The sequence below is a fragment of the Oenanthe melanoleuca genome, chromosome 14 (genome assembly GCF_029582105.1).
Source record: "Oenanthe melanoleuca isolate GR-GAL-2019-014 chromosome 14, OMel1.0, whole genome shotgun sequence".
NCBI classification, from domain to species: Eukaryota; Metazoa; Chordata; class Aves; order Passeriformes; family Muscicapidae; genus Oenanthe; species Oenanthe melanoleuca.
The window spans coordinates 15,110,204-15,130,418 of NC_079348.1; the positions used below are offsets into that span (position 1 = coordinate 15,110,204).

The window sequence follows — 20,215 nt, forward strand, 5'->3', positions numbered from 1 at the left end:
CGGGGCCGCAGCTGTCTGCCTGGGAAGAGCAGGGCAGCAAAACACTGCACAGCCTGAGCGGGATGGGAAGCCTGGGAGAGCTTCAAGGCTCCCTGCTCCTTGGAGGAAGGAGGAGGGAGCAGGTTGCTCTGGGATGATTCAGGTCTTTGGTCACTGAGTGTGTTTCTCCACATTCACCTTTCTGATACGATGTTTCTTGGGTTGGTCCCACTGTCCCATGCAGGCTGGGAAAAGCCTTCATGTGACCTTCATGAGACTGCAGGATGCTTGAAAATGAGGGTGCAGCTGCCCACGGGTGCATTGGAGGGGCAGGAGCCTGCTGGGTGCAGCAGGTTCTGGGAGCAGGGACACGTGGCACAGGACCCTTCCCTCCAGGACACGGTGCTGAGCCAAATCTTTGTCTTGGAGGGAGAAGATGAACTGTAAAACCCTGATCTGTGTCTGGGATCTTTGAAAGTGAGCCCAGAGATCCCTGTTCTAGGGCACAATTGGTGCCTGGACACGTGGAGGTGAACAGTGTGGAGCTGTTGAGATGATGGAATTACTGTAGGTTTGGTCAGGGTGGGAAGGGAAGAGTTGCTTTGTCATTCACCTTCAGCTGAAGAAGCAGTAGAAGAGACTGGGTGGGGCTCCCAAGGTGTGGATGAGGATTTCCAGTCGTTGGGAGCTGCTTTTCTTGACCTGGTGAGGTGAAGGTTCCTGGCTTGTCCTTGCAGCTTCTGATCTTGAGAACACAGGCATGAGGCACCTCAGGCTCTGGTGTGAGACACATGCCACCCTTTGGGGCTGCTCCTCTGGCTCTGGAAAGGGGCAGTGGGGCAAGAACCAACCCAGCCCCGGCACTGGCATTGTGCTGTGACTACATGGAGTCCAGCCATGGGTATGGGCAGAAGTTGGGCTCCAGGACTTGTTCCCCCTTCCCTCCTGCACCAGCCCCCCTGGAAGGACCCTGGGACACCCCAAAATGGACCTATGCCTCTGAGTTGCATCCCTGGACCAAGGTGCCATGCATTTCCCACGTTGCTTCCAGCTGGAGTTTGTAGGTTTGTGGATCGGGGAACTCCAGGCAGCAGGTGGGGCTGGCTGGGTGGGGCTGGGGGTTTCAGGCTGTCAGGGCATGCAGAGTACAGGCCCCAGCAGCTCCTGGCTGGGCTACCCTGATGAATTCCCTGTTTGCAAAACATCAGCCTCAAAAAACATCAGTGTCCCAGGGCAGCATAACCTTCCCTCAGCATCCACAGCTGGATGGACCCTTGGGTGGCTGCTTGGCTGTGGAACAGGACTCAGGGCACAGCCATGGGACGTGCTCCAGCCCTCCATGCGTGCTCATGGCCAGCTGGTGCCAGACCTGACTGTGCTGTGGGGTTTGGGGCCCCGGGGAGCCCCAGGATCGCCACGGGCAGCGCAGAGGCAGCAGCAGTGCAGCCATGTGCTGGTCTGGGCAGGGCTGGCAGTCACAGCACTGTGTCACTGCTCCTGGCTGGAGGTCACCGTGCCACAGCATTGTGGCTGCAGCCCGCTCACACCAGTGTGGGCGTGTTGAGGGTCCCCCAAATCACCTGGTCTGGGGCAAAAGGGCTTCCCCAAGGAGCCACAGACTCGGGGAGCACCAAACCATTCCATGCGAAAGCAGCTCTGAGGTGAGCGTGGGTTAGATCCCCCCCCACTTCCCCCCCACCCCCCCCCCCCCCCCAAAATAAAAAAAAAAGGAAAGGGCTCCCACCGGAGGTTTTTTTTTGTCCCTTCCACTATCTGCTCCCCAAGAGGGGAGACTGGAGGTGCTGAGCTGCTCCCCGGGGCAAAACACCCTCGGGTTTGCTGTTTCACAGGGGCTGCAGACCCCCCTCGGGGCTGAGGCTCTCACCAGAGCCGGAAGAGTTAATGCTCCCAAAATGCCATGAAATGTTCCTGCTGCAGGTCAGTCTCCATCGGGGATTAGGGGGATCTGGCCGGGGAGCCGGGGCCGGCTCCTGCCAGCTCGGGGCTGGTGCGGGACGTGCTGCTTGAGCCCAAGCACAATGTGCCGGGGTCTGGTGTGGCTCAGGAGACGTCCTGGCTGTAAATCATCGGGGAGGGAGGGCTGCGAGCCCCAGGGGGCTGGGGGGAGCCCCTCCAGGGGGGCTGGCTGGGCACCCACCCCGCCAGGCGAGACACGGAGCGGTGCCAGCAGCACGGCACTGGTGGGATGCGGGCTGGAAAGCGGGGACGGCTCCGTGCCGGTGTCCCGCTCCCGGGCGGGTGCCGGAGATGCGGTGCGGGGTGAGGGAGCTCCGCGCACCTCCCGCCGGCCGCCCCGTCCGAGGGGACCGCAGGCTCCGGCTGTTTTCTCATCCTGCAGGAATTCGGCTCCGTGGGCCGGGCGGGTTTTTGTGTGCCCCCCCGCCTTTCACTCTCCCTCTTTGGAGACTTTCTGAATTCTCCCTTTGATCTCCCCCCGTGTTTGCCCAGGGATCGCCGGGCTCGCCGGGGTTAGAGGCTGAGGTCAGCGCCTTTCCCATTCCAAACACCCAGAAACATCAGTTGGAAGGGAGGGGATTCAGATTACAACCTTCCAGTCCTCCCCTTCCACCCCACTCGCCCCGCTGGCCGTGCCGGGGGTGGACTGAGCCCCGAGAGACACCCGCCGCTGCCGCCGTGTCCCCGGCGCCCCGAGAGCCGAGCGGCGATGGATGGAGGCGGCGGGCGGCATCGCCGGTGGTCCGGAGGGCGCCGGGCGTGCTGAAGGACAGAGGTTTGGTCCTCTCCTCCTCCTCTTTGTCCCCCCGCCTTCTCCCTCATCCCGTCCGTCCTGAATGTGATTTATCCCGAGCCCTCGCCGACGAGCCAGGCCGGCGGCGCGGGGTGGCCCGATGGCTGCTCGCGGGAGAGGCGGGCGCGGGGCCCGGGGCCACCGTGCGGGTGGGCGGCAGCGGCTCCGCGCGGGCATCGCGCTGCTGCTGCCCGTGCTGGCGGCGGCGGCCGGGCTGAGCCTGCAGCCGGGCAGGATGCGGCACCTGGGCGTCTGCCCCAACCAGCTGAACCCCAACCTATGGGTGGATGCCCAGAGCACCTGCGAGCGGGAGTGCCAGGCCGACCAGGTGAGTGAGGGGGCTGCGGAGGCGGCGGGCGGTAACAGGGTTTGGGGGCATCCCCAGGTCCCCAGAGGAGATGCTTTGGGGTGCGGGTCCTGTGCCGGACGGCACAGCCGGTTCGGTTGTTTCCGTGCAACGGGCTCAGCTCTGCTGCAGCTTCTCCCCCTAAGCCTCTCCTGTTTGCTGGGCGCCCCAGTCCCCCACAGGCAGAGAAACTGCTTGTTGCCACCTCACATCCCCCCAGACCGTGTCCCATGGTCAGACCACCCTCCTCGTGCACCCCCAGGATGCTTCCACCCTGTCAAAGGGCTGTCTGGGATGAAGGAAATGGGTGTGCTGGGACACGGACCCCATCAAGCCGAGGACAGAATCCTCTCCCAGCTTTTCCCTGAGGGCTGAAGCCCACCGGGCCGACCGGACCGGGTCGTCCATCCCATAGAACCTTGGCTTGGAGCTCCACCAGGCTGAGCAGGGGCAACCCCACCCCGGTTAGGGCTGTCTGAACCCTAAGGGGAGACTCCTTCACAATTCATTTGTATGAGTTCTGCCTCCCCTCGGCAGCAAAAGCTGAGAAGGGCAAGTTGCTCTCTGCCGTCTGAAGGGACCGTCATCACTGCGGCGCACCCCAAACATCCTGGGGGTGCCGAGGGTGGGCTGGGGCTGGTGCAGCTGCGCCGGGGAGGTCTGGCTCTCACCCGGAGCCCAGTGGTGCTGGAGGTGCACAGGGGGACACACCTGCCCTCCCGAAAGTCCCACGGGGGTGGGAACAGCACCCACAGCCCCAGCACAGCGGTGCCTCCGCGTCCCCCCCGCAATCTCTCCTCCCTCCCCGAGCAGGACTGCGAAGACTTTGAGAAGTGCTGCACCAACGTGTGTGGGCTGCGGAGCTGCGTGGCCGCGCGCTTTGCCGACGGCAGCGTTCCGGCGCTGGCGCCCGCCGCCTCCTGCGAGAGCTTCGTGTGCGCGCAGCAGGGCTCCGACTGCGACATCTGGGACGGGCAGCCCGTCTGCAAGTGCAAGGACCGCTGCGAGAAGGAGCCCAACTTCACTTGCGCCTCCGACGGCCTCACCTACTACAACAAGTGCTACATGGACGCCGAGGCGTGTTTGCGCGGCACCCGCCTCACCACCGTGCCCTGCAAGCACATCTTCACCTGGCCCGACACCAGCCCCGTGCCGCAGGAGACCACGGCGCGCCCCACGCCGGGCGTCGGCCCCGAGGTGCCGGTGCCCCCCGCGCTGTACACCAACCCCTTCCACCAGTCCGTGCGCGCCGGCGGCACCGTCAGCTTCCGCTGCGACGTGAGCGGCCGCCCGCAGCCCGACATCACCTGGGAGAAGCAGAGCGAGCGGGAGGAGAACTTCATCATGCGGCCGGACCAGATGTACGGCAACGTGGTGGTCACCAACATCGGCCAGCTGGTCATCTACAACGCCCGCCACGAGGACGCCGGCATCTACACCTGCACGGCCCGCAACGCCGCCGGGCTGCTCCGCGCCGACTTCCCGCTGTCGGTGCTCAGGCGGGAGCCGGGCGGGACCCCGCGCACCGGCAGCCCCCAGCCCTTCCCCAGCGCCGAGTGCCTGAAGGAGCCGGACCGGCGGCGCTGCGAGCCCACGGAGGTGCGCTGGCATTTCGATGCCAAGCAGGGCTCCTGCCTCACCTTCCGCTACGGCGGCTGCGGAGCCAACAGGAACCACTTCGAGACGTACGAGGAGTGCCGAGCCGCCTGCCTGGGCAGCGCCCGCCCCACCTGCCTCCTGCCCATGGTGCAGGGGCCCTGCCAGAACTGGGAGCCGCGCTGGGCGTACAACCACCTGCTGAAGCAGTGCCACTCCTTCGTCTACGGCGGCTGCGAGGGCAACACCAACAACTTCGAGAGCAAGGAGACGTGCGAGGACGTGTGCCCCTTCCCCAAGAGCCTGCAGTGCAAGGCCTGCCGCCTGAAGAGCAAGATGGTGCTGAGCCTCTGCCGCAGCGACTTCGCCATCGTGGGGCGGCTCATGGAGATCGTGGAGGACCAGGACTCCGGCATCGCCCGCTTCGCCCTCGAGGACGTCCTCAAGGATGAGAAGATGGGCCTCAAGTTCTTCAACATCAAGTACCTGGAGGTGACCTTGACCGACATGGACTGGAGCTGCCCCTGCCCCAACATGACGGCGGAGGACGGGCCCCTGATCATCATGGGCGAGGTGCACGACGGAATGGCCACGCTGGACCCCAGCAGCTACGTCCGGGCAGCCAACGACAAACGGGTGAAGAAGATCTACGAGCTGATGGAGAAGAAAACCTGCGACCTCCTGAACCGCTTCCAGGACTAGGGGACAGCCAGGATGTGCCGACGGGGGGAGCTGCAGACACAGCACGGAGGGGGCAGCCTGAGGGAGCCCCCGCACCAGTGCCTGTGTTTAGAGGTTACCACTGTCATGTAGCTCCCCCAACCCCATGCTGAGCAACAGAGCAGCTCCCACCTCCACTGTAATTTATCTGCCGCATGTTTCCCCCACCGTGTGACCCCCCCCCCCCCGCCCCCAGCCTGTCCAGGAGCAATAGAGAACTGAGTTGGGTTGCAGAGGGGTGGGAGATCTGCCAGGACAACCCCACTCATAAAATCTTCCCACCTCACCAAAGCCTCTGGGCCCAGTGTAACACCCCTGGTGCTGGACCTGAGCCTTTCCTTGGTGCTGGAGGTGGAACTGGGGACCCCCCACCCCCAGTGTTTGTGCTGAAAACATCAGGGAGCTGCTGAGGTGTGGAGGGCAAAGCCACAGGGTTTATTGGGGGGCAGCAGCACAATCCTGGGGAGGGGAAGGGCAACATCATCAACACAGGAAATGGAGCAAGGGGTCTCCCTGATGCCCAGAAGTGTTGTGTCCCCCCCGTGGCAGCTGAACTGCCTCCTGGTCCAGGCTGGTCCCGGCTCCCCACTGCAAAGGGGCCCCCGAAGGCACCAGGGGAGATGGACCCCCCCAGCTGGGGTGAGTCTGTCCCATCACTGCTGTCCCCAGCCCCAGCGGCAGCCATGGTGGGACAGTGCCACCCCTGCAGGAGACATCGGTGGGGACAGCAGTGCCGGGAGGCGCTGGCAGCGCTGGCAGGGCCGGCTACAGCTTGCGGAAGATCAGGCTCTTGTTGTTGGCCGGCATGTCCACCTGGAAGCACAGAGCCGGCTCAGGGGGGCACAGCGGCACGGGGAGCACCCCGTCCCTTCACCTACCATCCTCTCCAGGCACAGCCCGTTGGCCCGGGCCAGCTCCCGCAGCAGCGCCGTGTCCCGCAGCCCCCAGGCGGGATTGCTGCGGGGAGGGAGGCGCGGTCACACTCGGGGACACCCCGCCCCAAAGCAGCCCCAGCTCCCCGGGCTGGGGGGCTGCCCTAGGCCTGGCTTATCTGGAACGACCACGCTGGGAGGGAGCTTCCTGCAGCTGCAGGATGGGCCCCCAGGAGCCTGAGCCCCCCAGCCCCTCCTACCTCTGCCTCAGGCTGCGGTCAAAGTCCACATTGCTCTGGGGGCTGATCTGGCCGTCCACGGCGTAGGGCTGGTGGGACACAGCTGGAGCTGCAGGCAGGAGCCACCCCGTAGCCCCCCAGACCCCCTTCCATGGGCTGCTGTCCCACCAAGCACGGCAGAGACACGGCCCCCAAGGAGTTCCACCACCCACTGAGAGTCCTGTCATATCTGCAGCTCCCCAGACCCTGCCCTGGATAAGGTGAGGGAGGACAGGATCTCTCCCATCCAAAACCGTCCCTTTCATGGCTCAGCATGTGCCCCAAAAGTCAGAGACGCCCCCAAGCCCCTGCATTTCCCAGTTCCCTCCCTAAGCCATGACTGAGCTGCTCTCCCACCTGCCCCCCAGCATTTGCTCTGCACCCCCAGGATGCTCCTGCACCAGGACCCACCCCATAGGTGAAGAGCACTCCTCCGGGTTTCAGCAGCACCCCGGCACCCCTGAACAGGCCCTGGGGAAGGAGAGAGGGCACCGGGTCAGGGGGCCGGGGACACCCCCTGGAGCCCCCCTCGGCCCTGGCAGGGGGCAGGGGCTGTGGGGGCTGCTCACCTCGGTGCACCGCAGCTCTGCGATGTGCATCATGTTGATGCTGACCAGGAGGTCGAGGGTGCCGGGCTGGGTGCCCCCCCAGGTCTCCCAGCCCTGGGACACGTCCAGCAGGATGGGGGGCAGCAGGTTGGGCAGTCCCGTGGCCTCCACGTAGGCAGCGATGCTGTGGGACCACACCCACCTGGAGCCCTGCAGGGATCCCCCGTGCACCCCCCAGGCAGGGAAATCCCCTCACCAGTAACTGTTATTCCCCGTGGATGTGGGGGCAGCACAGCCTGGGGCTCTCTGCCCAGCCCTTTGCTTCCAGCTGCAGATGGAGAACTGGAAGCACCTGGACAAGCAGCAGCAGGAGGATGGAGAGGCCCCAGGGCCTAAACTCCCCGATTTTGGAGCTCCCTCTCCTTGTGGGGCACCCCACTGGCACCACTGCACCAACACCTGATTTTGGTGTTATTTACACCCTTTTGGGCACATTCACCACCCAGGTCTCAGCTCCTGCAGCCTCCCAGCCTGGGGATCATTTTATCCGGGGTGGTGGCTGCTGCTGGGTGGGAAGCCCAAAACTCCCCCTGGACAGGTGCTGGTTCCAGCACCTCCCCACCAGGCTTTTTTTTTTTTTTTTTTTTTTTTTCCCTACAGTGGAAAGCTGGATTTTGCGAGTTTTCTGGGAAAAATAAAGTCCTGAGCTGGGGAGCATGGGTTGCTTGGGAGTTGGATATTGGGGATTTATTGAAAAAAAAAAAATATAGTGAGTATTGACCTGGGGAGCCTGCGCTGGGCAAAAAGTTGAATATTGTGGTTTGCCTGGAAAAAATAAAATGTCAAGCCAGAGAGCCTGGGCTGTCCAAGGGGGTCTTTGCTGGGAAAAAAATACATATTAAGCTCATCTGAGAGCAGGATATTGTGGTTTTCCTGGAAAGAATACAGCACTGAGCGGAGGAGCCTGGGCTGCTGGAGAGGCAAGAGATAGCAAGACAGCAAGAGAGCCTTGGCTGCTGGGTTTTTCCTGAAAAAAGGAAAAAAAAGCGTGGAGCCTGGGCCCGCCGTGGAGTGGGTCTTTTCTGGGAAAAAATACGCATCCAGCTCATCCAAGAGTTGGATACTGGGGCTTTCCTGGAGGAAATAAAGCACTAAGCAGGAGAGCCTGGGATACAGGAGACTCGGATACTGGGGTTTTCCCAAAAATCCCCAAACGAAATTAGATAAATAAATAAATAAAAACTGGGGAGCAGGGAACCGGGGCCGCGGTGCAGGGCGGTGTCCCCCGGGTCCCCCCGGCCCCGCTCACCTGCGCAGCGCCCGCGGGTCGATGTCCGAGGGCTGCCAGCGCGCCCGCGGCAGCGCCCGGGCGAAGTGCGCGGCGTGCAGCCCCGAGCCCGCGGCCACCTCCAGCACCCGCAGCGCGCCCGGCCCCGCGCACTCCCGCAGCGCCGCCAGGATCGGGCCCTTGTTGCGCTCCGCGGCCGCCGGGACCTGCATGGCCGGGCCGGACCGGGGAACTACAGCTCCCGGCACCGCCGGCCCGCCCCGGCCGCGGGTGGAGCTTCCACGGCGGGGAGGGCAAAATAACAGAAGGAAGGAGAAAAATAAAGAAGTGCGCCGCCCGGGAATCGAACCCGGGTCGCAAGAATGGGAATCTTGCATGATACCACTACACCAGCGGCGCGGCCGGCAGCGCTCCCGCCCCGCCGCCCCTCGGCGCTGCCCGGACTGCGGGACCCGGCCGGGCGCAGCTCTGCTCCGCCACCCCCTAAACAGGCAAACTGAGGATTTACCCGGACACCGCAGGAAAATGGGCGTGAGGGGAACCCACCCACCCTTTCCGGACAGCTGTCACTGGTGTGGAGGTCTGGAGGGATCCATCTGGAGCACAAGGATTAGGGGTTCAGCCCTTCCAAGCATGGAAACACTCAGGGATGAACCAACAGCGCTTAGAAACCCCGGGCAGGTCCGCGGGGAAACTGAGGCACAGCCCCCAGCACGTGACAAGGGGGATGGCAGCCGGTGGTGACATCCTGTGGGTCAGGGTTCTATTTAGGCACAGTAACAAGGCTGGGGTGACAGCAGTGGATGCACACCCACGAAGGGTCCACGCGTGCCTGGCACCGACCGGGATCAGGCTCCGCTGGGCTTTTACGGGAGGCACCCTCCCGCAGCCCTCCCTCCCCGGCCAGCACCGTGGCAACGTGGCCGCAAGGCAAAGGTCACCTCGTGGGGCGGCTTTGCAGCCCCTGGAGCCGGGCTGGAGCCTCTGAGTCCCCAGCGTTTGTCACACGATCTCTCCCCAAAACTCTGGGAGCTGCCGCCAGCCCCAGGGGTGGCCTGTGGACGCTGCCCGGGGACTTGCCCGGGGTCATGTCCTGGGTCTGCACCTCCTGCCACGTGGGGACACCTTGGCGGGACCTCCCCGCTCCAAAGGTCACCGTGCTGGCCGGGACGGCGCTGCCCACCCCGGCTTCCTGCGCTGGTTATGGGATGTGCAGCCACAGCGGCGTCCCCTCTGGAGGGGGCACCTCAGCCAATGCCTCTGCACCCCTTACTTCTCCCTGCCTGGGTCCTTCGTGTCCCAGAAATGACCCCTATCTGTCCCCTGTGTGTGCAGTGTGTCCTGCAGTGTCCTGTCTCCTGTCACCGTGCAGGTCCCCTCCGGGTTTCCCGTGACTCCCGCGTCCCCTGCGCGCCTGTTCCATCCTGTGTCCCGCGTGTCTGTTCTGCGCTCTCCCCTTCTTGAGCTCCGCACGTTCCAGTGTCCCTTCTGTGTGTCCTGCGTGTCCTGTGTCTCCCGCATCCTACGTGTCCCCCCCGTGTCCCTCGCAAGTCCCCACATATTCTCCCAGAGTGTGCCCTGCTTGTCGCCAGTGTGTCCCTGCATCCTGTGTCCCCATTAACCTCCCACGTGCACCCCTGACATGTCCTGCGTGTCTCCAGCGTGTTCCCACATCCCCCACATGCCCCTGCTGTATCCCATGAATGTCCGCTGTGTCCTCACATCCCCCGTGTGCGCGACGAGCGTCCCCACGTGTGTCCCTTGAGCGCCCCACGCATCCCACGCACCCCCACACGTACACCTGATGTGTCCCCTGCGTGTCCCACATCCCACGCGTGCCCCCGATGTGTCCCGTGTGCGTGTCCCCTACGTGTCCCCACAAAGCAGACTTGTCCCCATGTCCCAACGCATGTGTCGCCGTGTCCCCGCACGTGTCCCCCCGGCCTGTCCCGGGGGTGTCGCACGCGTCCCCCGAGCGCAGCGCGCTGCCGCCCGTCCCACGCGCGCCGCGCGGTCCCTTTAAGCGCGGGGGCGTGTCGGTGCTGGCGGGGCCGCCCGGCCCGGCCCGGCCCGGCCCGTTAAAGGCCCCGGCGAGGGGCGCGCTCGGCACTCGGGCGGGGGCGGCGGGGCCGTGGGCCGGGCCCGCACCATGTACACGCTGACGCGCGGCCCCAGCAAGCTCGCCACGCAGCGCCGCACAGGTACCGGGGGGCGCGGGGCCGGGGGCGCGGGGGCTCCGTGCGGCCCTCGCTGCCCCCCTGACGCCCCGCGCCCCCCGCAGGTCCCACGCAGCAGGCGGTGGAGAGCAGCAAACTGGGCGAGCTGCGGGGGCGGCCCGGCCCGTGGCCCCCCGCCAGGTGAGCGCTGTGACCTTGGGAAGGGGAGCGGCGCCGGGGCGGCCGGGCCGTGACCTTGGGAAGGGGAGCGGGGACGGCCGGGCCGCCCGGCGGGACGCGGGAGGGGGACCCGGGCTCTCCGCTCGGCGCCGCTCGCCCCGGGGGTCGCAGCCGTGCCCGCGCCCGCTCGCGTCCCGCGGAGCCCGGTACACGCGTGCCGTGGGCCGCCCCGCGCCGGGGACGCGCCGGAGCCGCCGCCCCTCCTCCTTCCCACGGGCCGTCCCCACAATCCGCGAGGAGTGGGAGCGGTGGGGTCACGCCAAGGAGGCGGCGCGGGGGGTCCCGGTGCGGGCCGGGCCGTGCAGCCCCCCCGCCCGCCCTGCGGACGGCCCCGATTGCACAAACGGGCGGCGGGGCCAGCGCCGCTCCGCCGGGAGCCCGCCCGCCTCTGCCGCGCCGTGCGCCCCCGGGGCTGGCGGTCCCCTCTGCCCCCAGAGCCGCGGTGACACTTTCTGGGTGAGCTCCAGTGTCCGGCAGCAGCACCTGGAGCTAGTGGCTGGGAGGCGGCGGTGGGACCCCCAAGGAGACCCCTTTCCCGGCTGGACTCAAAGCACACCCAGACAGGGCAGTGGGACCCCGCTAGTTCTGCACATCCTCTCCTGCTCCAAGAAATGGATGAGCCCCCCCTTCACACCCCCCCCCCCCCCCCCCCAGTTCCTCTCGTTCCCTGGATCCCTGAAATTCACTGGAGTAGCTTCAGCCACGCTTGCCCTCCTCCTGCCTGCCCAGTGCTGCTGGCTGTGGGGGCTCGAGGGTCAGTGCCCTCCCCAGCCCCTGCCTGCAGATCTGCAGGAGCTGCCTGCTCCCAGTCTCTCCTGCTCTCCAAACCCACTCCCAGGGCCCCTTAGACTTTGTCCCGTGAGGAACGTGGCTGTTGCAGACATGTCCTGCCTGCCCTGGAGCTGGGCAGAAAAGTCAAAATACTGGAGTTTTGCATTGAAGATGCTACCAGGTCTCATCCTGAGTTTTGTCTTTAGCTCTGGTGGGTGTTGCTGCATCCAGGGCAGGGGGTGGTTGAAGTGCCTCTCACCAGAAGGGATCCCAGCTCTGAGGAAGCCTGACCTGCTCCCACTTCTCAGTGTTGCATCCCAGTCCTGGGGCATGCTGAGGCCAGAGCTATTCCAGTGAACCTGGGTGATTGATCTGCAGAGGATGGCACATCCCCTGTCCAGTATCTAACTGGATTTCACTTCCTTTTCCTGATATTCCTGCAATTTTGGTGGCAGATCCTTTATCTTAGGGACTGCACTTGGTGGAGGTTTGAGCATGGGTGAGAGATAGGCAGCTGGTGCTTTTCCCCAGGGAGCTCCCCTTGCACCCCTCCTGTGTCAGAATCCCCTATCCCTGGGGGCTGGGTCCCTTTCCATCCCAGTCCTTGGGGACAGGGCTGGGTGACTGCAGCTGTGGATGAGTGTGTGCACTGTGGGGCAGCACAGGACACCAGAACCGCCCCAGTTCTTGCTGGGGTGGGCAGAGCTGCCTGTGCCCTCACCCCTCTATTGCTTCCCTCCCTCCACAGCCCAGTGCAGAAACTCGTCTTCAACAGAGTGAATGGCAAGAGGCCCCCACTGCTGCTGCAGCAGCTCTCAGCCCCTGAAGAATGTTACACCCTGGCCCACGAGGAGAACGTCCGCTTTGTCTATGAAGGTGAGGGCAGGTCCCTGGGGCGGTACCCAGGACTGTTGGGGAACATGGTGGCAGGGGTGGAGTCCCCAGCCTGGGGGCTTGCCCTCCTTTGCTCTGCTTCCTGCCCCTGTCCGCAGCCCCTGGCGCGGGGATCCCACACCCACGCAGTGCTTGTTCCCCTCCCAGCCTGGCAGCAGGTAGAGCAGCAGCTGGACGGGAGCCGGAGCGGGGAGAGCGCCTGCGGCCCCGTGCAGTACGTGGAGAAAACCCCCGACCCCGGACTCAAAGGTGAGCGGGCAGTGCTGGGGGCACTTCGGGGTGCAGTGAGGGGCTGTGGGCTCAGCCTGCACCTGAACTGGGCTGTGGTGGAAGGAGGATTTGGATTCCAGTGCTGGATGTGCCAGAGCTGGGTCTCCTGCCGGTGCTGAGGTCACTCTGGGGCTGCTGGGGGGAGACAGCTGGCCTCAGGCACTGTGGTGGGGATGTCCCTGTGTCCCTTGGATGTTCCACTGTGTTGCTGACCCCTCTGGGATTCAGGCCTCCTGCCACCAAGGGGTTCAGCATCATGCTGGAGAGAGAGGAGCATCCTGTGGAGACCCACTGCTCCTGGAGCCAGCAGGACCAATTGGGCATGGGGACAGCACTTGTCTGGTGGCACCTGGAGACAGGGCAGTGACAGCAGCCTGCAGCTCTTGCAGCAGCTGAGAGCTCCCCAAGGAAGAGAATGTCCCTGTAAACCCAGTCTGGCCTTTTGGGGACATGGCACAGGGGTGGAGGAGACCTGGGGATGTCACTAGATTGGAGATGAGGGACAAGTTCTTCCCCCAGAGGATGTTGGCACTGCCCAGGCTGCCCAGGGAACGGGCACAGCCCTGAGGCTGCCAGAGCTCCAGGAGTGTTTGGACACCAGGGATGCACAGGGTGGGATTGTTGTGTCTGTGTAGAGCCAGGATGACTCCTGTGGATCCCTTCCAGCTCAGGATATTCTGTGATTCCAAGATTATTTTTTTCTGGGGTTTGGAAGACAGTACCCAGAGCTCTGCTCCAGCTCCAGCTGTTCCCCTCTCTCCCTCCCCTCTTTTTCAGACTTTGTTCCCATCGACCTGGAGGACTGGTGGGCACAGCAATTTCTGGCCAAAATCGAGAACTGCTCATAAAAGGGAAGAAGAGGTTGCATTTGGTTTCTGTGTAAGAGAAACGAAGCTGCGAGCACCTGGTCACAGCCCAGAAGCGGTGGTGTTTTTGAAGCACGTTCTGACACGATGCCCGAAGGGGAGTGACCCCGCCCAGCGGGACGGACCACAGCCATGCCCGGCCGAGGAGCGGCGTGCGGCCCCAGCCAGGATTCCTTAAGTGCCAGTTCTCGGACTGCTGCAGCTCCTGCAGCCTCCAGCTCCAGGACACTGTGGTGCCACGCTGGGGACGGGGAGAGCCTCCCCCCTGCAGTCACAGCCACAGGGAGGACAGTGGGGTGCTGTAGCAGGACCGCCAGACAATAAAGCGCTGAAACTGCCTGTGGAGACGCGCTTGTGGGATGGGCAGAGGGGGAAGCAGGGGTGCAGCATCCTGCCCTGGACAGGGGCTGCTCCAGCTGACTCGTGCCTCAGTGGGAACCTGGTTTCTGTGGATTCAGGGCTTGGAGCTCCTCTTCCTTGCAGCTGCATTCTTGCCCCGATGCTGCCTCAGCTCCTCGGGCTCAGCCACGGGCTGGTGCTGTCTTAGGTGGTGTTTGGGATTGAGGGGGGTGGGGGGAGCATATGAGCATCTACAGGGAAGCTGAGAACCCTGGGCTGCAGCACGTAGGTGGGCAAATCTGCAGGAATGGGAGTTGCCAGGTCCAGCTGCTCACTGCCATGGAGGTCAAAAGGCATTTTGGGCACCAGGCTTGAGGTCTCCCTCTCACACGTGGTTGTCTGGGGAAGCTGAGAGAGGATAGTTGTGGCTGCTTGAGGTAGAAAGGATGGGGACCCCAACTTCTGCTTCTCCAAAAGAACTCAGCTGCTAGGCTTTTCCAAGCCAGACTGAGCCTTTCCAGTTCTGGTTTTGTAGGACACCCCTCTGCCCCCATGTCCTTCTCCCCAAGCAGAGAGCAGGAGGCCAGCACAGGCTGAATAGAGTCTGATTCCAAAGGAGGCCAGGAAACACCCACTGGAAAAAAAAAATCATCTTTATTATTCCTATGATGGGAATAACAACCACACTGCAGCCAGTGGGAGGAGAAGCTGCCCAGGAGCTGTGTTGCTTCTCCCACCTGGGAGGCCAGGGCAGTGCCAGCAGCAGCAGCTGTGCCCCTGGCAGAACCTGCCCAGGGAGCTCCTGGGCTGGCATGCCTGGCACTGTGGCTGTGACTGAAATCAGGAGCAGCACCATGCACAGCCCACAGTGCCTGCCTGGCTGACAGGCAGGGTGTTACAGCCCCCCAGCACAAGGAAATGCTGCTTCCATAACATTTCCTTCACTTAGGCCAGGGTGGCCCCAGAGTGATGGAGGGCTGGGGCCAGGGGATGGCAGCCTGGTCATGGACTGTCCCACCAGCTGTGCCATGGCACCAGGGGCAGTGTGGGGGTTACACAGCCTTCCCTGTCCCCACCCAGCACCAAGCCTTGCAGGGGGCACCAGAGCCAGCAGGACATGGACTGCTGCTGCTGTGCTCAGGGCACTGTCAGCCCGTGGCAATTTTGTATCTCACCCCCTCAAACCACATTCCTGCTGTTCCCCTGCTGTGCTTCCCTTCCCAGAAAACAGGTACTGGGAGTTTCAGCACTTCAGCCACCCTCCCAGCAAAAAGCATCCCCCTTTCTTCCCTCCCTGGGGAAGTCACTGGTGCTGGGATTCCCCCTGCATGGTGCCCTGGCAGTGGATGGCTCTGCTGCCCACCAGGATGCTCCCAGGGTGCAATCCCTCCCTGCCAGCAGCTCCAAAAGGCTCCAAGGTGTCCAGGGAGGCCATTCACCTGCTGGCTGCTGACTAATAAAAACACACATCTTTAAGATCCAGGGAAATTCTTAGTAACATGATGCACCATTGCTCTGAACAACAACATTAGGCAAAGGGGAAAAAATGGAACAGGAAAGAATGAGTCAGTCACAAGGAAAAAAATGAAAACCCAACCCAAAAATATAACCCAACCCCTGACAATGCAATCACTGGGAGGGAATCAGCCCCCCTCGCCATAAATATTAATTAGTTATGTGCAATTGTGTGTAGTACTATAGTGCAAATAGCTCTGCATTGATCATGGGGCAGCACCCAAGGGACTGCCCCAGGTGACAGAGGGACTAGTTAAAGACAGACAAGAATCAACACAGATTTCCAACAAACAAACAAAAAAACCCCAACCCAGCCACTGGGAAACTCCAAAAAGAAGTTGCCTCCTCCAACTGGGCCCAGGCAGGACTGGGCAATGCTGGTGCCCAGCAGCATCCTGGAGCCAGGCAGGGGCAGGACAGGGCCTTTACTCCCTGCCTGCTGCTGGCACAGCCTGGTGAGGGGCAGAGGGGATGGGGGTGAGGAGGGGCATGTAGGACAGATACAGTCTGGCTGGAGCTGTGTGGGGTGTAAGGGGTGAGCTCAGCAGGGCATGGGCACAGCAAGGGCATTGCTGGCTTCAAGGCAGCCCTGTGGCTGCCCTGCACAATGGGGCAGTGCTGCTGGCACAGCCCTGCGTGGGCACAACCCCTGCGTGGGCACAACACTGAGGCCAGCAGCATCCCTGGGCACCCTGTGACACTGCACACCCGTCCTACAGAGCACAGCCAAGACCCTGCAGCACCTCTCCCTGTCCCAGGAACTCCCCCAGGGACCCTGCAGCACCTCTCCCTGTCCCAGGAGTGTCCCCTGGGACCCTGCAGCACCTCTCCCTGTCCCAGCAGTGTCCCTGGGCAGCCCTGGCTCCTCCAGCCCTGGCTCCCAGCCGTGCCCATCACGTGCTGTTCCTGGGGCCGAGCTCTGGGCATTGCTCCAGCACCACGTCCTACCTCTCACCCAGTGCCAGCTCCTGGCACCACACAGCTCCCCTTGCATGGCTGGGGTCAGTGCCAGCTCCTTGGGCCAGGACTGGCAAGCAGGCAGGAGCAGTTTTCCCAAGCACTTAAAGGAGACACAGCCTCCTCTTTCCCAGGGCCTGCAGGTGCCAGGCAGGAGCTGAGCTGTCCCCCTGGCTGGACACAAAGTGCTCCCACGGGCAATCCCAGCCCATCCTGCTGCCCCCAGGGATCTGAGCTATGTGACAGCCTCCTGCTAAACCACGAGCAACCACCAAACAACACATGGACATGCGGGTGAGGACCAGGGGCAGCATCCCACAGGGTGTGAGTGGGGCAGGGAAGAGGGGAACAGAAGGGACTCCAGTCCTCCTCTGCCAGCCCAAGTCCACACCCCTCTCCCCATCCAAGGCTCCTCCCTTTTGGGAGGCTTTTTGGGTGGATTATTTTTGCTGGATGGATGGATGAAGGCAGGAGAGTGGCAGTGCCACACACCCACACCCAGAGCCGGCGACAGCAGCAGGAGCACTGCCATCCTCTCACCCCTCCCCGGTGAAAAGTGTTACATTTATACAGTATTTAAGACACGCCGATATATAAATTACTGTCTCTATATATACTATGTATAGGCTGAGGGCCAGTCCGTGAGGAAGGGCACGGGGGCTCATTTCCCTCTGTCCTCTGTGTAGTGCTGGAAGCGAGTGAAGCTCATGAAGACCTGCTCCAGAGAGATCTGGCTCACCGAGTAGTCCTCCAGGCGGTACTTCTCTTTGGCTTTCTCCAGGGCCCCAAAGACCTGCAGGGGAGGGCAGGGACAGGAGACAGCGTGACTTGGTGTGGGGGGACTCCCAGGACCCCAGGGGGAACCCCAGGCTGAGACAGGAACCCCAGGCTGTGACAGGAACCCCAGGCTGTGACAGGGAACCCCAGGCCGTGAGAGGAACCCCAGGCCGTGAGAGGAACCCCAGGCTGTGACAGGGAACCCCAGGCTGTGACAGGGAACCCCAGGCTATGACAGGAACCCCAGGCTGTGACAGGAACCCAAGGCTGTGACAGGGAAAGCAGAGAAAGCTTTTATCTCCAGGGAGACCCAGGAAAATGACACCTTCCCCAGCAGCAGAGTGGAGGGAAGCCAGGAGTATCTGACACCATTTAAAAATATATGCTGTGGATATGATAGCTTTACACGTTTATACGTGATAAATGCATACATATGTACATATATATATATATATATATATATATATATACATATATATATATATATATGTATGTATGTATTTATATATACACACACATATATCTGGATTTGAATCCTTGTCCAAGTTTTCTGCTAATACATTATATATGTAAAATATTTATATAATATAGAAATAACTACATAGGATAATATATACACTATACATAACTATCTGTATCTAGCATACACATAATTTTTATATTGAGCTACATATATTTATAAAGTCACTCTCTCTAGTTTTTATATAATCTGTACCTTTGTACTCACTCTACAAATACTCTATAGACTATACTACACACTTGATTTAAAGAGTATATACTCCAGAGTACATAATCTGTATAGATTACTACCATATACCATATAACCTATAGATAATATATAATATAGTATATATTGTATATATACAATATACAGTATATTATATACACTACATACAATGCATATAATATACAGACATATAAATATATATACATACTTAGATACTACATATGAAAACTATCCGTATGCTAAGAATATCTCTGTATAGTATGCATGTATTTACATACAGATAATGTACATATAGACAGTATATAGAATGAGAGATGTACTAGGTATACTCTACACATGACTGTATACTGGATGCAGAGGGTTACATACTGTATCTCTACTGTGGGTCTTTCTCAGTGTCCCTGGGCTGGGACCCTCAGGATCAGTGGCTGGGGAATGTCACTGCCCCCAGCCCTGCTGGGACCCCACAGTGCCTACGTGGCACCATCTGAAGGCTCTGCCAGGGGGTTCCTGGGGCCGAGGGGCAGGTGCAGGGAGGTGCCAGCATGAGGAAGTCATGCCCACCTGTGCCACATTCCCACAGCAGAATGCAGCGAAAGCAAAGCACCAGGAACAGGGGAAGGGGCAGGAGAAGGGCTCCCAGTGCCCCCTTACCTGTGCCCAGCTGAGGTTCTTGTTGGTCAAGTGGTAATGCACCATGCCCTGGTGCTCGTGCTTCAGGACACTGCCTGGGGAATGGAGCAGGGAGAGGCACTGTGTTAGGGAATGTGCTGATGTTCACACCCAGCACCCTGCCCCTGCTCCAGCAGCTCACAGTACCTGGGAAAGTCTTCTCCACGAAGGCCTTGAAGGCCTGCAGCTCGCCCTCCTCCTCAGCCCGGGTTTTGGCCAGCAAGGTGTATCCACTACCAAACTTGCTTTTGAGGTGCTGGGGGCTGCCCAGGCACTTGAACTGCCCGTTCACCATGATGGCCAAGCGTGTGCACAGCGCCTCGCACTCCTCCATGCTGCAGGAAGGAGAGGACTCGTTCAGAGGATCCCAGCATGGTTTGGTTGGAAGGAACCTTAAAGCTCATCTCGTCCCACCCCCTGCCATGGGCAGGGACACCTTCCACTAGAACAGGCTGCTCCATGCCCAGTCCAGCATGCCCTTGAACGCTTCCAGGGATGGGGCACCCACAGCTTCTCTGGCATGTTAGTACCAGGACACATGCAGAAGCTTCTGGAAAGCGACTGGAGGTGTATTCCCTTCTCTCTGGACTCTTGGAGGAGGGAGATTTGGGTAAAGCCAGCCACTGGCTGCAGGTAGCATATGCCCACCCACCAAGCCCTGGAGATGTGTCCCCACCCCTTGGATCCCACCACTCTCCCTGACCTCTCATGCCAGGCCCTGCCCAGCCAAGTGTCACCTGTGGGAGGTGAAGATGATGGATTTGCCACACTCCCGTGTCCGTGTCACTGCATCCCAGAGCAAGCGCCGGGCCACGGGGTCCATGCCAGTGGAGGGCTCATCCAGGAATATCACAGGGGGGCCACCAATGAGGGCAATGCCAGCACTCAGCTTCCGTTTGTTCCCACCACTGCAGAGCAATCACAGGATCATTAAGGTTGGACCTCCGAGATCATCAAGTGCAATCTTCAGCTGAGAACGGGAGTGAGGAATGGGGACAGAGACCCTGTTCAGCATTGGTTTTTCCTTTCCTCTGTGCCTGTGGAATTTTTTTCCCGTTGACACACTAAGGGACACTGATGCCTGGGTCCATGAGACCTGGAGATGGGGGGAGGGAGAGCCTCCCTGCTTTTTTGGGAGTTTCTCTTGGTGGGCGGGGGGAAGGGGGGGAACACCCGAGATTAGAAGCAGGTGAAGGAGGGTGGGAGGGAGTTGCTTTTGGCTTCAGAGGAGAAAGGTCGTTGCTACCCCTCCACCATCCCAACACCTGGAGCTGCCTCTTCTGCTGCTGGACCCAGCACCTCTGCTTGGACCCCCTCCTGCTTCAGCTTGCTGTTTTCCAAGCGTCCCACCTCTTCTCCATCCCTTCCCATTCGGGACACAGCCACCATCACCCCCAGCACCCCTGCAGCTGTGGGCGATCGTGTCTGCCCTGCCCACCGGGAACCTGCCAGAGCTCACTGCCAGTGACAGTGACATGTGACAGTAACTGCAGCACAGGGGAAAGTGCCCACAGCCAAAAGAACTGTCACTGGGTTCCTGTTCCTTTTGTTGCTAATTTCATAGTTGCTGTTGTTTTATTTGCCTTGTTAGATAGATAGATTGATAGATAAGATAGATAGATAGACAGACAGAC

The 20,215-nt window shown here is 61.3% G+C and overlaps 4 protein-coding genes and 1 non-coding gene across 8 annotated transcripts in view; 2 read left to right on the forward strand and 3 right to left on the reverse strand.

Moving 5' to 3' along the window:
• Positions 1-2,601: 2,601 nt before the first annotated feature.
• On the forward strand, positions 2,602-5,917 carry WFIKKN1 (WAP, follistatin/kazal, immunoglobulin, kunitz and netrin domain containing 1). The gene is made up of 2 exons (XM_056502926.1): positions 2,602-3,077; positions 3,909-5,917. Exons 1-2 carry the CDS (start codon positions 2,850-2,852, stop codon positions 5,391-5,393), a joined length of 1,713 nt encoding a protein of 570 aa, XP_056358901.1. The 5' UTR covers positions 2,602-2,849; the 3' UTR covers positions 5,394-5,917.
• METTL26 (methyltransferase like 26) lies at positions 5,826-8,669 on the reverse strand. Of its 3 annotated transcripts, XM_056502930.1 has the most exons (7): positions 8,419-8,666; positions 7,366-7,461; positions 7,131-7,293; positions 6,973-7,032; positions 6,544-6,611; positions 6,290-6,368; positions 5,826-6,224 (listed from the first exon to the last, which is right to left on the reverse strand). In XM_056502930.1, exons 1-7 carry the CDS (start codon positions 8,607-8,609, stop codon positions 6,177-6,179), a joined length of 705 nt encoding a protein of 234 aa, XP_056358905.1. In that variant the 5' UTR covers positions 8,610-8,666; the 3' UTR covers positions 5,826-6,176. The 3 variants fall into 3 exon arrangements, with proteins under 3 accessions (XP_056358905.1, XP_056358907.1, XP_056358906.1); XM_056502932.1 differs by lacking the exon at positions 6,290-6,368 and having other exon boundaries at positions 8,419-8,669; XM_056502931.1 differs by lacking the exon at positions 7,366-7,461 and having other exon boundaries at positions 8,419-8,664.
• A 56-nt stretch (positions 8,670-8,725) lies between these two features.
• TRNAG-CCC (transfer RNA glycine (anticodon CCC)) lies at positions 8,726-8,796 on the reverse strand. The gene has a single exon. It is a non-coding gene; the product is annotated as a tRNA-Gly (tRNA).
• Positions 8,797-10,450: 1,654 nt separating this feature from the next.
• MCRIP2 (MAPK regulated corepressor interacting protein 2) lies at positions 10,451-13,933 on the forward strand. The gene is made up of 5 exons (XM_056502933.1): positions 10,451-10,598; positions 10,679-10,754; positions 12,313-12,440; positions 12,606-12,707; positions 13,506-13,933. The coding sequence occupies exons 1-5, from the start codon at positions 10,547-10,549 to the stop codon at positions 13,574-13,576; spliced, it is 429 nt and encodes a 142-aa protein (XP_056358908.1). The 5' UTR covers positions 10,451-10,546; the 3' UTR covers positions 13,577-13,933.
• Positions 13,934-15,404: 1,471 nt separating this feature from the next.
• The window catches only part of ABCA3 (ATP binding cassette subfamily A member 3), a 30,933-nt gene continuing 26,122 nt past the window's right edge, over positions 15,405-20,215 (reverse strand). For both annotated transcript variants that reach the window (XM_056503355.1, XM_056503354.1), the window contains exons 28-31: positions 19,319-19,489; positions 18,729-18,916; positions 18,564-18,637; positions 15,405-17,198 (exon numbers count right to left, since the gene is read on the reverse strand). In XM_056503355.1, the coding sequence (XP_056359330.1) occupies positions 17,067-17,198; positions 18,564-18,637; positions 18,729-18,916; positions 19,319-19,489 (565 nt within the window). In that variant the 3' untranslated portion in view covers positions 15,405-17,066. The remainder of the gene's footprint in view (positions 17,199-18,563; positions 18,638-18,728; positions 18,917-19,318; positions 19,490-20,215) is intronic.

Excerpts from the sequence above, each read along its gene's own strand:
- WFIKKN1 (XM_056502926.1), top strand. The coding sequence starts at position 2,850 with ATGGCTGCTCGCGGGAGAGGCGGGCGCGGGGCCCGGGGCCACCGTGCG. Across the intron at positions 3,078-3,908 it reads GGGAGTGCCAGGCCGACCAG|GACTGCGAAGACTTTGAGAA; the intron begins GTGAGTGAGGGG and ends CTCCCCGAGCAG.
- MCRIP2 (XM_056502933.1), top strand. The coding sequence starts at position 10,547 with ATGTACACGCTGACGCGCGGCCCCAGCAAGCTCGCCACGCAGCGCCGC. Across the intron at positions 10,755-12,312 it reads GGCCCGTGGCCCCCCGCCAG|CCCAGTGCAGAAACTCGTCT; the intron begins GTGAGCGCTGTG and ends CTCCCTCCACAG. Across the intron at positions 12,441-12,605 it reads CGTCCGCTTTGTCTATGAAG|CCTGGCAGCAGGTAGAGCAG; the intron begins GTGAGGGCAGGT and ends TTCCCCTCCCAG.
- METTL26 (XM_056502930.1), bottom strand. The coding sequence starts at position 8,609 with ATGCAGGTCCCGGCGGCCGCGGAGCGCAACAAGGGCCCGATCCTGGCG. Across the intron at positions 7,033-7,130 it reads CAGAGCTGCGGTGCACCGAG|GGCCTGTTCAGGGGTGCCGG; the intron begins GTGAGCAGCCCC and ends CTCCTTCCCCAG. Across the intron at positions 6,225-6,289 it reads GGCTGTGCCTGGAGAGGATG|GTGGACATGCCGGCCAACAA; the intron begins GTAGGTGAAGGG and ends CTGTGCTTCCAG.